Source organism: Pongo pygmaeus, chromosome 12, assembly GCF_028885625.2.
Source record: "Pongo pygmaeus isolate AG05252 chromosome 12, NHGRI_mPonPyg2-v2.0_pri, whole genome shotgun sequence".
NCBI classification, from domain to species: domain Eukaryota; kingdom Metazoa; phylum Chordata; class Mammalia; order Primates; family Hominidae; genus Pongo; species Pongo pygmaeus.
In genome coordinates this window covers 87730603-87745888 of record NC_072385.2, presented here as the reverse complement: position 1 = coordinate 87745888, position 15286 = coordinate 87730603, and the positions used below count along the sequence as shown (strand labels likewise).

At 44.8% G+C, this 15286-nt stretch overlaps 1 protein-coding gene across 2 annotated transcripts in view; it reads left to right on the top strand.

The window, feature by feature from the left end:
- The window catches only part of PRKCE (protein kinase C epsilon), a 531726-nt gene that overhangs the window by 328876 nt on the left and 187564 nt on the right, over positions 1–15286 (top strand). For both annotated transcript variants that reach the window (XM_054473224.2, XM_054473226.2), the window contains one exon: positions 2212–2341. In XM_054473224.2, the coding sequence (XP_054329199.1) occupies positions 2212–2341 (130 nt within the window). The remainder of the gene's footprint in view (positions 1–2211; positions 2342–15286) is intronic.

The window sequence follows — 15286 nt, the reverse complement described above, 5'->3', positions numbered from 1 at the left end:
CACCACAAACACGTGTAGCCCTAAACACCATGCTTTCAATGCCCTCCTTCCTATTAAAAGGTGCTCTGGTGATGGACTTCTTGGGTGTCCTGCACTGTGAACACTCGGCCGGTCCCCGCCGTCTCATGTCTGTGTGTCTTAGCATGTGGTGGACTCACACCCTGCCTGCACTTCCAGGTGTGGTAACCAAACAATGCTCCATCTCCACTGCTGTCACCTTTTTTTTCTTTAATCTCACGAGTCTTTCTGCCATTTTCTTCCTCTCCATATTCTCTTTGTGAGTCTCACTCACCCCACTGTATCTGTGCCCGCCTCAGCAAGCGCACATGTGACATGTCCCCCTGCATGCATGCCATCTGTGTGTTGGTCTCTCGGTCTGTCTGATGCTGTGGCGTGCTCTTGTGTGGACTCCTTCATCCTCCGCCTCTGTTCTCTGATACCTTAGAGTTTTTAGTGGTCCCAGCTGAGGGTCATGTAGCTCTTTCCACCCCCACACTGGATTTCTTGGTCACCTGGGACAACTTCCCCACTTTTTCACCTTAGCCTGTCATTCATACCCCTATGAGGTGATTCCTGAGAGACCAAGACTCTATTCTCAGTATAGGTCCACCATGCCTTTAGGGTTTGTGTCGGAATAGAGTGGGCACAGCGATCTCATGCTTCCTTAGCAGTAAGGGAGACCATGGCAGAGTCGACATGTCTACATTCACAAACAGGCACACCTAAGCTACGCATCTAAGAATGGGTGAGTATAGCTGTTTTCAGCAGAGCTGACATTCTTGTTCCCAGGCAAGACCTTAAGTGGTAGGCCATCCATTTCAGTAGGGATGAGTGAAATCTTGGTCCAATGGAAGAATCAGCCATTCCTTGGAACTGGGTGCTAGGGAACTTGTCTTCATGCTTGTGTTCAAGTCGAGCTCCCTTTCCAGCTCTCATTTCACCCCTCATTAGTCCCCCATGGGGGCCTGTTACTCATCAGTCAGCCAGGGAGCTGAGGCCCAGCTTTGCCACATGCCAGCCACTTCCTAATCCCTGGGGAAGCAAGAGTGATCTCCTCCCCAGCCCACGGATGTCTTGGGTGATGGTCTCCTGCCGATACTGAGAGGGGCTGGGGATGCAGCTGCTCCACTAAAGACATAGATGGAGGGTAGCGCTGTGGAGGGGCAGAGATGACTCAGAAATGTAGCCCAGCAGACCCTTGCTTCCATGAAATGTGTTATGCTTCTAGCCTCTTCCACCCCTGAGGTCTCATTGACCCCGCCATCCTGTGACACTGGGTGGGACAGGGTATGATCCTGCTGTGCCTTCATTTCTTCATCTGTGAAGTTAGGGTACCATGGACTGCCCTGTAGGGTGGTGGTGAGGTTTAACTGAGAGAATGGGGCCTGGTGTGTGGTCAGGGCTGAGACCTTAGCATTCTTAGTGCTCACCACTCTGTAGTAGCCATCTTCCTCCCAATTGTTGTCCGTCCTGACTGATCCACAGTTTCCACAACATTGTGCAGAGTTTACACGCTACTGCACAGAATCCTGTGTCCACCATTGAGCTTCCTAGAGACTTTTTGCCTAGGTGGGACTTCCAGGAGCACAGCAGTATTGAAGGTATAATTTTTTTTTTTTTTGAGACAGAGTCTTGCTCTGTCACCCAGGCTGGGGTGCAGTGGGATGATCTTGGCTCACTGCAACCTCTGCCTCCCAGGTTCAAGCAATTCTCCTGCCTCAGCCTTCCAAGTAGCTGGGATTTCAGGCTCGCACCACCATGCCCGTCTAATTTTTGTGTTTTTAGTAGAGACAGGGTTTCACCATGTTGGCCAGGCTGGTCTCGAACTCCTGACCTCAGGTGGTCCGCCTACCTCAGCCTCCCAAAGTGCTGGGATTACAGATATGATCCACTGCACCTGGCCTGAGGTACACATTGAGGACACTGTACTGTGATTGCTTAAAGTCCTGAAGTCCTAGAGAGGACCATGTTGGGGAGTAGGCCTTGCACAGTCAAATGGAGCAGCCAATAGTGAGTTAAGAGCATCAGGAGCCAAGGCCGGGGCAGGATGGAAGCTCTTTTCACCTCAGGGCAGCTTTTAGAGCCAAGCTAGGGCCTGCCACCTACAATGACACATGCTCTCTTGGAAAAAGTTCTGCAAGAGTTCCGTTGACAAGTCTTCTGGGGCACTGAGGAGTTCGGTGGTGACCCTGTGTCTTGCCATCCCTGCAGGTGGGCTCCCAGCGGTTCAGCGTCAACATGCCCCACAAGTTCGGTATCCACAACTACAAGGTCCCCACCTTCTGCGATCACTGTGGGTCCCTGCTCTGGGGACTCTTGCGGCAGGGTTTGCAGTGTAAAGGTAAGTTGCTTCTTGCCCTGCCCTCGGCCCCTGCATGTCCCCTTCCTCGCTGCCTGCCCCCATCCCTGCTTTATAAAAAACCCTTGTCTGATTCCAGATTTGGCCAAGAACTGAGCGCAAGCCTTTGTTAATCCTGCATTAGTAACTCTGTGCATTTGGTAGGCAGTCTCTGGGCAGAGACCATCCGGGACTGGGTGGAGGGAAACACCAAGGAAGGTGGGTGGACTCCATGCCTTAAGATCACTCACAATCTGGGGAGACAAAATGAGTCTACAAAAGCATAATAATTTAAGGAAAGATACATTAGAGCAGAAGGAAAGTAATATTTTTGGAGTTAGGCCATGAAGGAAGTGAGAGGTGTGAATTGAGGCTTTTCTCGCATGGTCCATGGCTCAGTGCTTACTCTTTGAAAGAGCCATGCTAGAACCTTGTCACATAAGACAGCTTGCTGACTCGTCACACGGCTTGGGACATAGGGGATATTATTCCCACGGCCCTGCTGAGGAAATGGAGGCTCAGAGACTAAGCAACTTGCTCACATCACACAATTTATTAGCAGAAGTAGGATTTGAACCTTGACTCTTGCGTCCTCAGTTCCTTCCTGTTTCCTGCCGTGCCGCCCGCAAACAGCGCGCTCAGATGATGATGCTAAGTGGCACGGGGAGCAGCATATAACACAGGGAGGTGGAAATGTATTCTGGTGGCCTGAGAAGCGTGTCCAGTTTTATAAGCTGGTCCAGCCTGCTTGCAGAGTTGGGCAACCGTGAACTACTAGGCAGGGATATTGCATGGACATTATTTTAAAATAGTGTTTTACTGTTTGTGTGCAATGTATTATTAATAAATTCCCATTGTAGAAAAATTAGAAGAATATAAGTAAAGCATAAGAAAATAAACCTAGGACATAACAAATTGGTCATTGAAGGGATCCCAATGAGAAACTATGAGAATTGGAAATAAGATCAGGCCTGCAGTGGGAATAAAGAGGAGAATGACTTTAACATATCAAGGAGGAATGATTTATTGGATGTAGTGACCAGAAGCAGCTGGGAGGGCAGTGATAGCATTCACTGAGGTGGGGATACAAGAGGGAGGACAAGGTTGGAGGTAGAAATGGAGCCTGAGTTGGGGACACCTTAACTAGAGGTGCCCGTGGCAAATTGACATGAAGCTGTCCACCTGTGGGACATTCTCATTGACACTTGGGGAATAGGTCTAGACTGAGCATTTAGATGTGGGTTTTGTCAGGATCTAAGCAATTAAAGCTATAAAGTCAATGTCATTCTCCAGGGTAAGTACATTGAGTATGAAGAGAAAAAAGTCAAAGATAACACCATGAGGGTGGGTACCAACATCCAAGGGTGGGCCTGCCAAGGCAGTGAGAGGGAAGCACTCACAGGTAGGAGGAAAAGTAGGAAAGAATGGCACCATGGAAGCCAAAAGAGTAGAGAATTTTTAACAATTTTAAAAAGAAGTGGTGCCAAATGCTTTCCAACAGGTTATTTAAGACACGAAACATGGGGTTGGATTTAACAACAAGGAGGTCACTAGGAACCTCAGCAGGAGCTGTCTTAATGGGACAGTGGGATGGAGCCCAAGAGCTGTAGGCTAAAGTGATAATAGAGGGAGATGTTTTTTCAGAATGTTTTAGTCAGGAAAAAGACAGTGGCAAAGGCGAGATGGATGAGGCAGAAGGGAGAGGGTACTGACTGTTGATAGAGCAGGGAAGGGGAGGCGAGCGGGGATGGGCCTTGGGGAGAATGATAGACACCGCTCTCCCCAGATGGAGGGCAAGCCTGGCTACCAGGCCTGGGCGCAGATGCATCGGGTGTCAGGGATAGAAATCCAGGAGGAGGTGAGTGGGCAAAGTCATCATTTAAGTTTTGAATCTGTTGAGGGCATTGCAAGGAGATTCCCCTTATTTTCTGAAAGAGGAAGTCTTTTTTGAAGTAGGAGGGAGAAGTGGGGGTGTGAGAGGCACGAGGAGGGTGGTGAGGGCTGGAAATAGCAATTGTGGGGACAGAACACAGTCCAGCCACTGGACACGAGGAGGTGCTGACTGTGGACACACCCGGCATCCTGTGAGCTTCCCGGCACCCCTGGAGATGGGGGCGGAGCCATTCCACTTCCCCGTTGGAGTATTCTTTCTAGCGTGTGACCCTGAACAAAATGGGGCCTGCCTGCAATCCTTTAGGTGAGATGAAGAGAGCAGAAGAGGAAGAAGGGAGGGGAGCAGGAGTCTCGAGTGTCTTCAGCAGAGGAGCGATGTGCTTTTGGAAAGATTAGTGTGGTTGCCGGGAAGCAGAGCCTGCTTTGGAGGGAACCCTGATGAGCTGATGTCTGTTTTTTTTGTAAATATATTAATTATTGATCTATCTAGTGAACCTAAATGAAGATACCATCATCATAAATATTGGTATTTTAAGAAAGCAGCCCAGACACCCAGACATCACTGTGAAGGCTGTGGGTCCCCAATGACCCTGGAAGAAGGAGGGGCAGGGACAATGTATTCAGCTCTTGTTGGGCAGGAAATGCTCTTGCCCCTGCTCAAGGAAAGAAGGGGCAGAATTAGGATGCCTGGAGCAAGGGTATCTGTCCATGGGAGCCCAGGAACCTGGAGGGAATCAGGCCGCACGAGGGCTGGAAGACGAAGTCTGAGACCTGAAGCTCCCCAGCCAAAGTGTGCAGACTTTTACCCTCCTGTAGCTCTGATGTTATTACTTGGCCTTTTTTTCCCCCTTGCTGCTGTTCTCCTGTGACCCTCTCCTTCTCCCTCTCCTTCTCTCTTTGTCTTTCTCTCTCTTTAATTAAGAGACCTTATTTTTTTAAGAGCATTTTTAGGTTCACAGCAAAATTGAGCAGAAAGTACAGAGAGTCCCTGTATTATGTGCCCCTCAACACACACAGCCTCCCACCACCAGCATCCCCACCACAGCAGCACCCGTGCACAGTGCGTGGAACCTGCACTGCACATCATTATCACTCACAGTCTGTGGTTTACCTTGGAATCCACTCATGGTGTTGAGCATTCTGTGGATTTGGACAAATGGACAGTGCTCGTTATCTACCATGATAGTATCATACAGAGTAGCTGGATGGCCCTGGAAAATTGCCTGCTTCCACTTATCTCTTTAGATCCTTTCTCCTCCTTAAGTCTTCTTGGCCCTGTAGACTCCTTACCCTGTGGAGAGGGGTCATGGCCAGAAGAGGCCAGCATGGGCCCAAGGCAGGGGCTGCTTGTGCCCAGGTCTAAGCCTGGTTCTGCTACTATGATTACTAAGAAAAAGAAATCAAGACTTAGTGACCTGCAAGCATCCCTGAGCAAGTCCCTATGAAGCTGGCTCTTGCACCCAGGCAGCCTGGCCCTATTCCTGGCTTTGGCAGGTGCTCTATGCCACCCTCTCCTGCTTAGGAAGACTCAGCCAGGCTTTCTCTCTTGCTGGACCATGCTAGCAGGGCCTCCTGGGCTGGAGCCCTGGTCCCCTGGTCCTGGCTGGAGATCATCTATTTGGCCTGCTGCCCTGTGGCTTCAGCTTTTTTGCCATTCCCATTCCCATTCCCGGAAATAGAGTCCAGTATTTTCAGCAAAACAGGTTTCTTCAGAGCTTGGGTCTACGAGGAAGGATCCATGAGACTGTCCTGGTCACTCTTTCTCCAGTCTAAAATTGTCTGAGCCACACAGGTTCAAGCATTGTGTATGTACCCTTCCGGGGACTGTCCCTTTGTCAGCCAGGTAGAGGGAGCATAATTATGTCTGCTTTTATGACAAGGAAATGGAAATCTGGAGAGAGTGGGTGCATGCAGGGCATACAACCAGGAACTGTGGGGCACTCAGCCCTTGTCCTTTTCCAGCCCACAGTCACAGAGGGTCCAGACCCTTGCAGGATGCTCACACGATCATTGGGTAACTGAGATCCTTAACCGAGGGCAGAAAAACACTGGCACAAAGTGAGCAGGCAAAATAGTTCATTTCTTTCTTTCATTTTGTGACTCAAGTGCCTGCCGCGTCTGAGTCTCTCCAGACTCATTCGTGGGTCTGTCCGAGCCCCTCAACCATTATTAAACAGTCCAGAAATCAGCTTCCCAGGTTCCAGGAGCAGCATCACTAGTCTCAGGCATTTGGAGCCTTTTCATTCTGCAATTTGTTGGAACGGTGCTGCCTTCTCCAATCTCAGGTTCACTGGCACCATGGGCCTCTCTGGGGCCCTTTTCCACCTGTTTTATTTTTCCATTGACGCATGGAGTCAGTGCCCCCTGGAGGCAGAGACGCCCAATACCCTTTGATTGCAGTTTCCTTCTCTAGAGAAGATCTAGTTCTCACCTGCCCCCGTCCCATCCCCCACACTCATGTCTCAGCACAGCTGCTCTGAAGTCATCGAGCACCAAGGCGCAACTTCACAGGGAAGCCAGACCTCCTGACGGAGCCTGCAGTTGGGCCTGCGGGGGCCTGTGGAAGCGGAAGCCCTGCTTTTTCTCATCCCCATCTGGGGTGAATGCTCTGCACCTGCTGTCCTCCAGGACAGGGGATGAGGCACAGGGAGGAAGGTGTACTCCACGAAGGCCTGGCCTGGAGATTCCTAAAGAATCTTCCTCGCTCCTGCCTCTCTCTGACACACATCTTAATAACTGCTCTGATCTGTGGCTGTTTTCGGGAGCCAAGGGGACAGGGTGTCCCCTCCTCTCCAGTAAGTAGTAAACAGGAGTGGTGGCCTGAAGAGATCACAGGCTAGCATTTGGAGGAGCTGTCCTGGTTTGGGTACTGCCTAGCTGGGAGACTGCAAGCAGGTCACCCTGGCTTAGTGCCCTTGGCTTTTAACCCCAACTGCCCTCCTCCCTTCTAAGGACAGTAATAAAAATAATGAAAATGGAGTGATCTTAGCCATATACCTTGGGGTGGCTGTGCAGAGCCATAAAGATGAAAGAAAGGCCTGCCTGTCTCCCTCCTTCCTTCCTTTCCTTGTTTAAAAAAAAAAAAAAGTATTTTGGATACTTAAAGACACTAAAAACATGCAGAATAATTTTTAATTTTCAACATTTCTGAAAATGTCAGTCCTTTACTATTTTTAACAGCTAGGCCCCTTGTTGTAACTTCAACTTGTATTTTTAGAATTATAAAGAGCACAATACATAAATACATTCTTACTGTTCTTACTGTCAAAGATCCAAGCAAGACTGAAGTTAGATATATATTAAAAATATTAAAGGCTTTCTTTATATTCTCTTTCCACTTTCATCCTCAGACTTCTAAAAATGTGCTATGGGTCCTCTTACTTCTAAAAATGTCCTCCTTTTGTGTGCCTTTGCTGCACAGATACTCACACATACTGCGTTAGAGTCTATTGCTACACAACAAATGACCCCAGGACATAGTGGTGTAAAACAACCAACACTTACTTTCTCAGAGTTTCCACTGGTCAGAAATCTGGATGGAGCTTAGCTGGGTGCATCTAACTCTCACGAGGTTTCAGTCAAGCTGAGAGCTGGGGCTGTTGTCTCATCTGAAAACCCAACTGGAAGAGGATCCACTTCCAAGCTCGCCCACATGGCCATTGACCGGAGACATCAGTTCTCTGCCATATGGGCCTCTCCACATGGTGACTGGCTTCCTTCAACGCAAACAAGAAAGTGAGAGAAGATGCCCCAGACACAAGCCAGTGGGACATCTTATCACTTTTGATGTTTTCTGTTCATTAGAAGAGAATCACTACATCTAGTCCTCTCCAAGGGAGGGAGTTACGTAAAACCATGAACACCAGGAGGCAGGGGCAATCAGGAGGCAGCTTAGGGGCTGCCTGGCACACCTGCACCTCCCCATCCACATCCCCTTCACCTCCTCACAAATGCAATAGTCTTGTCTATGGGGTCTACCCTGACCACTGGGTAGCTCTCAAGCTCTCCTCATCTCTCATCTCTTACTTCCTCTGATTTTTTTTCTAACATAGCACTTATCATCTTCTAATATTCTAAATTACTTTCTTTCTTTTTTTTTTTTTTTTTTTTGGAGATGGAGTCTCGCTCTGTTGCCCAGGCTCAACCAATTCTCCTGCCTCAGCAGGAGTAGCTGGGACTATAGGTGCATGCCACCACTCTAGGCTAGTTTTTGTATTTTTAGTACAGACAGGGTTTCACCATGTTGGCCAGGCTGGTCTCAAACTCCTGACCTCAAGTGATCCGTCCTCCTCAGCCTCCCAAAGTGCTGGGATTATAGGTGTGAGCCACCACACCCAGTCTAAATTACTTGTGTAATGTTAATTTCTTTCTTTCTTTCTTTCTTCTTTTCTTTTCTTTTCTGTTTTTTTTTTTTTTTTTGACAGAGTCTCACTTTGTCACCCAGGCTGGAGTGCAGTGGTGCAATCTCAGCTCACTGCAACCTCTGCCTCCTGGGTTCAAGCGATCTTCCTGCCTCAGCCTCTCAAGTAGCTGGGATTACAGGCACCTGCCACCATGCACAGCTAATTTTTACATTTTTAGTAGAAATGAGGTTTCATCATGTTGGCCAGGGTGGTCTTTAGCTCCCAACCTCAAGTGATCCACCTACCTCAGCCTCCCAAAGTGCTGGGATTACAGGCATGAGCAACCACGCCAGACCTTATAATGTTAATTTCTATCTCTCCCAATCCAAATACAAGGTCCATGAGGACAGAGATTTTTTTTTGTCTGTTTTATTCTCTGTTTACCCAGCATCTAGAACAGTGCCTGCACACTGACACCCAATAAATATTTGTTAATTCAATCCTCCGTGCATAGTTATATAATTTGCTTTTCTACAGTATGTCTTGGAGTATTTCCAAGGCAGTGTACAGACATCTACTTTACTTACTAGAAACAGTCCACATTGTGGATGTTCCATAGATTGTTTAAAATGTTGCCCTCTTGATGGATGTTTACTGGTTTGCGTGTTGTCGCCATTTTAATTTATGCTGTCACAGACATCCTCATACATACCTTTTCATGCATATGTGTGAATAATTATGAAAGAAAGGCGCATAGAAATCAAACAATCACTTTAAACCCTTGTCTTTTTGTGGTTGAATTATACAAGGAGGGAATTACATAAGGGCACTTTTACTTGTTGTTTGCTTTAAAGTGAAGCCATGTTAATGGACTGCTTTACCTTCTTTTTCATTGGCATTTAATTTGTGCGGCTTGCATAGTGAGCTTGGGATTCTAGTTCCCTGTTATCTGTTGGGTCTGGTCTGAGAGGTGTCATTTATGCCACTGCAGTACTACTACTTTCCGTAGAGTTAGAATAACTGAAAAGCATGGTGTCCTGATTTGTGCAAGGTGTCGTGGCGAACCTGGAGATAAAACATTACTTTAATTCTCTAGAAACTTGTACTGTGCTTGGTCATTGAACATAATAAGTGAAATCATAGGCAATAATTCAGGCAATGAGTCAGAAATAAGTGTGAGCAATTTACAGGCAAGAGAGGGCCTGGAAAGGGGTGTAGGGAGAAAGAATGCCACAGGAGTGCTTTGGTTGACTCAGAATCCTTTACAGTAGCATCCACAATGCCTGGGGACCATGAGAATGTCCCCTGTACATGTGGCAGATTGGCTGAAGATTCAGTCTGAGCTTTGATCTGAGGAATGCTGGGTAGCAGACAAGCGGCTGATCGTGGTCCCCAGAAAGCTCTGAGTCACGGTTCTGGTGTGATCAGGACTCCAAAATCTCTTTCTGGTGATGACATTTGGCCCAGCATGACCCCAGGGGGGCACCCCTCTTACCTCCTTTCTCCTCTTCTGCCTGAGACTTTGCGATCATTCGCTCTCACACCCCTGCCAACTTCCATTGCACAAGCACATGATTTTCCATTTGCAAATATTTGCTCTCTGTCTCTCAGCTTGGCATGACTGGAACCTGTTATGAAATCAAACCATTGCCCTGGCTCACCCTCAAGGGCCAAATTACCCCAACATAAAGAAATTCCTGCAGCACAGCATACATGGGCCTGGGCCCCTCCTTAGGAGTGGCTCTGTCGCCGTTCCCAGAAGGTTGTCTGCTTGCTTTGGAGGAATTCCCAGGAGCCTGGCCTGCCTTTTGCTTCAATCTCAGCTATGAAAAGGGTGGAAACATGGAAACCAAGTCTCTCCAGAGGACGGTAGGATGTGTAATAGAAGGTGAAAGTCAGAGTACCTGAACCCCAGTGTGTCTCCAGACAACGCTGCTGCTGCTGCACCACCCAGCACATAGTAGGTCCTCAACAAATGTGTGGTGAATAGCTGGGTAGTAGTAGAAGAGCGCTTCTCTTTTTGTAAGAGCCCCTGGCAAAGCAGATCTATTTCTTCCTGGTACAACTTTATCCAGAGGAAACCAGTGAAAATGAGCGCTGAGAGGCATTCTGGAAAGAGAAGCCTTAAAGGGCAGCCTAGGGCTGGGAGTGGATTGGCAGATGGGGCTCACGGCCTTTGGCCTTGGTGCTCCCCAGTAGTGTTGTGAGGGGTGGGGGTGGGTGGTTCATTTGGCCACATTAATGCAAATGCATCTCAGGTTTCTTTTGGTTCCAGCAGGGACGCCCACTGTCCTTTGCTGGTCTATGGCCTCCCAGTGACACCTGCAGCCTCCAGGAGCCCATCATGCTCCCGTTGTGGCTGCCTGGAGTAACTGGAGCTCCCCTTCCTCACCACTTTGCCCTCGCATTTCCAGACTTTTCAAAGCACTTTCAAAGTCACTATCTCACATCATGCATGCTAACTGATGTGTGATTGAGATTTTTTTTACATATTAAGATGACTACATAACTCAGGGGAAATAGCAGATTTTTTAAAAATAAAAGGTAAAGTCCTCAAAACCAAAACCAAAAAAAGATATCTCCTTTGCCGACCTGCCAGCCCAAGTTGTTTTGTCAGGACAGACAGGTCTGGCATTTCAACACCAGAGGGCGCTAGTGGTCAAGTTATGTAGACAAGTTCGTTGCCCTTGTCAAGAAATTCTCAATTTGGCTCTTTTATTCTCCTTTCCTTCACTTCACAGAGAGGCAGAAGACAGCTTTCATGGGTTTGGTGGGTGGAGCATGTGTGGTTAATGAGCATCAAAGGGCAGCTGATGCAATGAGGCAGGGTAGTGGGCACAAAATTCTGGGCACAGTGCTGTTGCCTGGTCTCTGATCAGCCCGCGGATCAGAGTTATTAGTGATAACTCCATTAGTCAAGTCGGTGCCATGGCCTGGCTGCGGTGGAGTTTTCTTGTTTGTTTTTATTCTGAGAAAGCCACCCTGTCACCACCTCACCCCACCCCCACCTTTAGCCCAATGGGCATCTGGGGTTCAGTAGCTCAGTTGAACACTCCAGGCTGGGTTGGGGGGCTCTCTCCAGACCGGTGACCAGATTATGTAGAGCATTACGGAGATCTGGCTGCTCATCCTGCCTGGCTTCACTCCAGGAACAGTTTTGGTTTTTAAACATTTTTAGTAGACTTTACTTTTTAGAGTAGTTTTAGGTTCACAGCAAAATAGGTCAAAGGTGTAAAGATTTTCCACAAACCTTCTGCCTCCACACATGCACAGCCTCCCTCACCATCAGCATTCTGCAACAGAGTGGTACATTTGTTAACGGTCAATGAACCTTCATTGACACATCATCATCAAAGTCCATAGTTTACATTAGGGCTCACTCTTGGTGGTGTACATTCCATGATTTTGGACAAATGTATAATGACGTGAATCTACCATTATAGTATCTTACAGAATAGTTTTACTACACTAAAAATCCTCTATGTTCTGCTTCTTCATCCCTCCCTCTCTCCTAACCCCTGGTAACCACTAATCTTTTTTACCATTTTCATAGTTTTACCTTTTCCAGAATGTCCTATAGTTGGAATGATACAGGGGATAGCCTTTTCAGATTGGCATCTTTCACTTAGCAATATGCATTTAATGTTCTGCTATGTCTTTTCACAGTTGATAATTCACTTCTTTTTAAGGCTGGATAATATTTCAGTGTCTGGATATACCATAGTTTATCCGTTCACCTACTAAAGGATATTTTGCTTGCTTTCAAAGTTTGGCAGTTATGAATACAACTGCTATAAACATCCATGTGCAGGTTTTTATATGAACATAACTCTGCCTCATTTGGGTAAATATCAGCAGTGTAATTGCTGGATCTTATGGTAATGGTATATTTAGTTTTGTAAGAAACTGCCAAACTGTCTCTCAAAGTGGGTGGACCACTATGCATTCCTACCAGCAATGAATAAAAAGTTTCTGTTGCTTCATATCCTGAATAGCATTGGGTGTTATCAGTGTTTTGTATTTTGGCCATTTTAATAGGTGTGTAGTGGTATCTCATTGTTTTAATTTGTAATTTCCTAATGACATATGAAGTGGAGCATCTTCTCCTATGCTTATTTACCATCTGAATATCTTCTTTGGTGAGGTGTATGCTCAAGTCTTTTGCCCATTGGGTTATTCATTTTGTTATTGTTAAGTTTAAGAGTTTGTTGCCTATATTGGATAATATAGGCATATATTATCATATATGTCTTTTGTAAATATTTTCTCCCAGTCTGTTACTTGTCTTTTTATTCTATTGGCAGTGTTTGGTTTGGTTTGTTTGTTTTTTTGGTTTGTTTTGGTTTGGGGAGATGGGGGACAGAGCAAAAGTTTTTATTTTAATGAAGTTCAGCTTATCAGCTCTTTTTTTCATGGATCATGTCCATGCATCGTGGTGTTGCATCAAGAAAGTTATCTATGTAGCCAAGGTTACCTATATTTTCTTCTATATTATCTTCAAGGAGTTTCATAGTTTTGCCTTTTACATTTAGGTCTACAGTCCATTTTGGATTCATTTTTGTGAAGATTGTAAGGTTTGTGTCTAGATTCACTGTTTTGCATGTCTAGTTTTTCTAGCACCATTTGTTGAAAACTGTCTTTGCTCCATTTTATTGCCTTTGCTCTTTTGTCAAAGATCAGTTGGCTGTATTTGTGCGGGTCTGCTCTGGGCTCTCTAGTCTGTTCCATTGATCTATTTGTCTGTTCCATTGATGTTTTGCCAATTCCACATTGTCTTGATTACTTCAGCTTTATAGTAAGTCTTGAAATTGGGTAGTGTCAGTCTTCTGACTTTGTTCTTTTTCTTCAATATTGTGTTAGCCTTTTGCTTGGGTCTTTTTCCTGGGTCTTTTGCCTCTCCATATAAACTTTAGAATAAGTTTGTCGATATCCATAAATAACTTGCTGGGATTTTGATTAAGGTTGCATTGAATATATAGATCGAGTTTGGAAAGACATCTTGACAAATACTGAGTCTTTCTGTCCATGAATATGCTGTATCTCTGTATGTATTTAGTTCTTGATTTCTTTCACAAGGGTTTTGTAGTTCTACTCATATAGATCTTGTACATATTTTGTTAGATTTATATGTAAATATTTCATTTGGGGGAATGATAACACAGATGGTATTGTTTTTATTTTTAAATTCCATTTGTTCATTGCTGGTGTATAGGAAAACAATTGACTTTTGTATATTAACTTTGTATTCTTTGATTTGGCTATAATCATTATTGGTTCCAGGAGTTTTTTGTTGATTCTTTTGGATTTTCTACATAGACAATCATATCATCTACAAACAAAGATAGTTTTATAGTTTTATTTCTTCCTTTCCAATCAGTATACTTTTTATTTCTTTTTCTTGTCTTACTGCATTAGTTAGAACTTCCAGCATAGTGTTGAAAAGGAGTGGTGAGAGGGAACATCCTTTTTGTGTTTCTGATCTTAGTATGAAATTGGCTGTAGGGTTTTTGTTGATGTTCTTTATTAAGTTGAGGAAATTCCCTTCTATTCCTTAGTTGCTGAGATATTTTATCATAAATAGGTTTGGATTTTGTCAAATGCTTTGTCTACATCTATTGTTAGAATTATTTGATTTTTTTCTCTCTTTAGTCTATTGATATAATTGATTACATTAGTTGATTTTTCAAATGTTGTACCAGCCTTGCTTGCCTGGGATAAATCCTACTTGGTCATGATGTATAATTCTCTTTATAAATTGTTGGATTCAATTTGTTGATTGTTGTTGAAGATTTTTGCATTCATATTCATAAAAGTTATTGATTGGTCTGTAGTTTTTTATAATATCTTTGCTTTGATATTATGGTAATGGTGGCCTCATGAAATGAGTTGGATGTATTCCATCTGTTTCTTTCTTCTAGAAGAGATTATAGAGAATTGATATAATTTCTTCCTTAAGTGTTTGGCAGAATTCACCATTTGGGCTTAGTACTTTCTGTTTTGGAAGGTTATTAATGATTGATTCTATTGCTTTACAAGATAAGCCTATTTGTATTGTGTATGTCTTCTTATGTAAGTTTTGGCAGATTGTGTATTTTAAGGAATTAGTCTCATTTTGTGTGGGTTATCAAATGTATAGGCATAATATTCTTTATAATACTCCTTTATTCTTTTAATGGCCATGGGATCCATAATGATGTCCTCTCTTTCATTTCTGATATTAATAATTTGTGTCTTCTCTCTCTCTCTCTCTCTCTCTCTCACTAGCATTACTAGAGGCTTATTGAGTCTATTGCTCTTTTCAAAGAACCAGCTTTTTGTTGTTGATTTTTCTGTATTGATTTTCTGTTTTTAATTCAATTGATTTTTGCTCTAATTCTTATTATTTCTTTTCTCCTGCTTAATTTGGATTTAAGTAAGCTACTTTGGTCTCCTTTTTCTAGTTTCCTAAGATAGAGGCTTAGATTATTGATTTTTAGAATGTTTTTCCTAATATATGCATTCAATGCTGTAAACTTCCCTTGAAGCACTGCTTTTGCTGTATCCCACTAATTTTGATGTTGTATTTTATTTTATTTCATTTTTTATTTTTATTTTATTTATTCATTTTTTTGAGACAGAGTCTCACTCTGTCACCCAGGCTGGAGTGCAGTGGTATGATCTCGGCTCACTACAACCTCTGCCTCCCAAATTCAAGCGATTCTCCTGCCTCAGC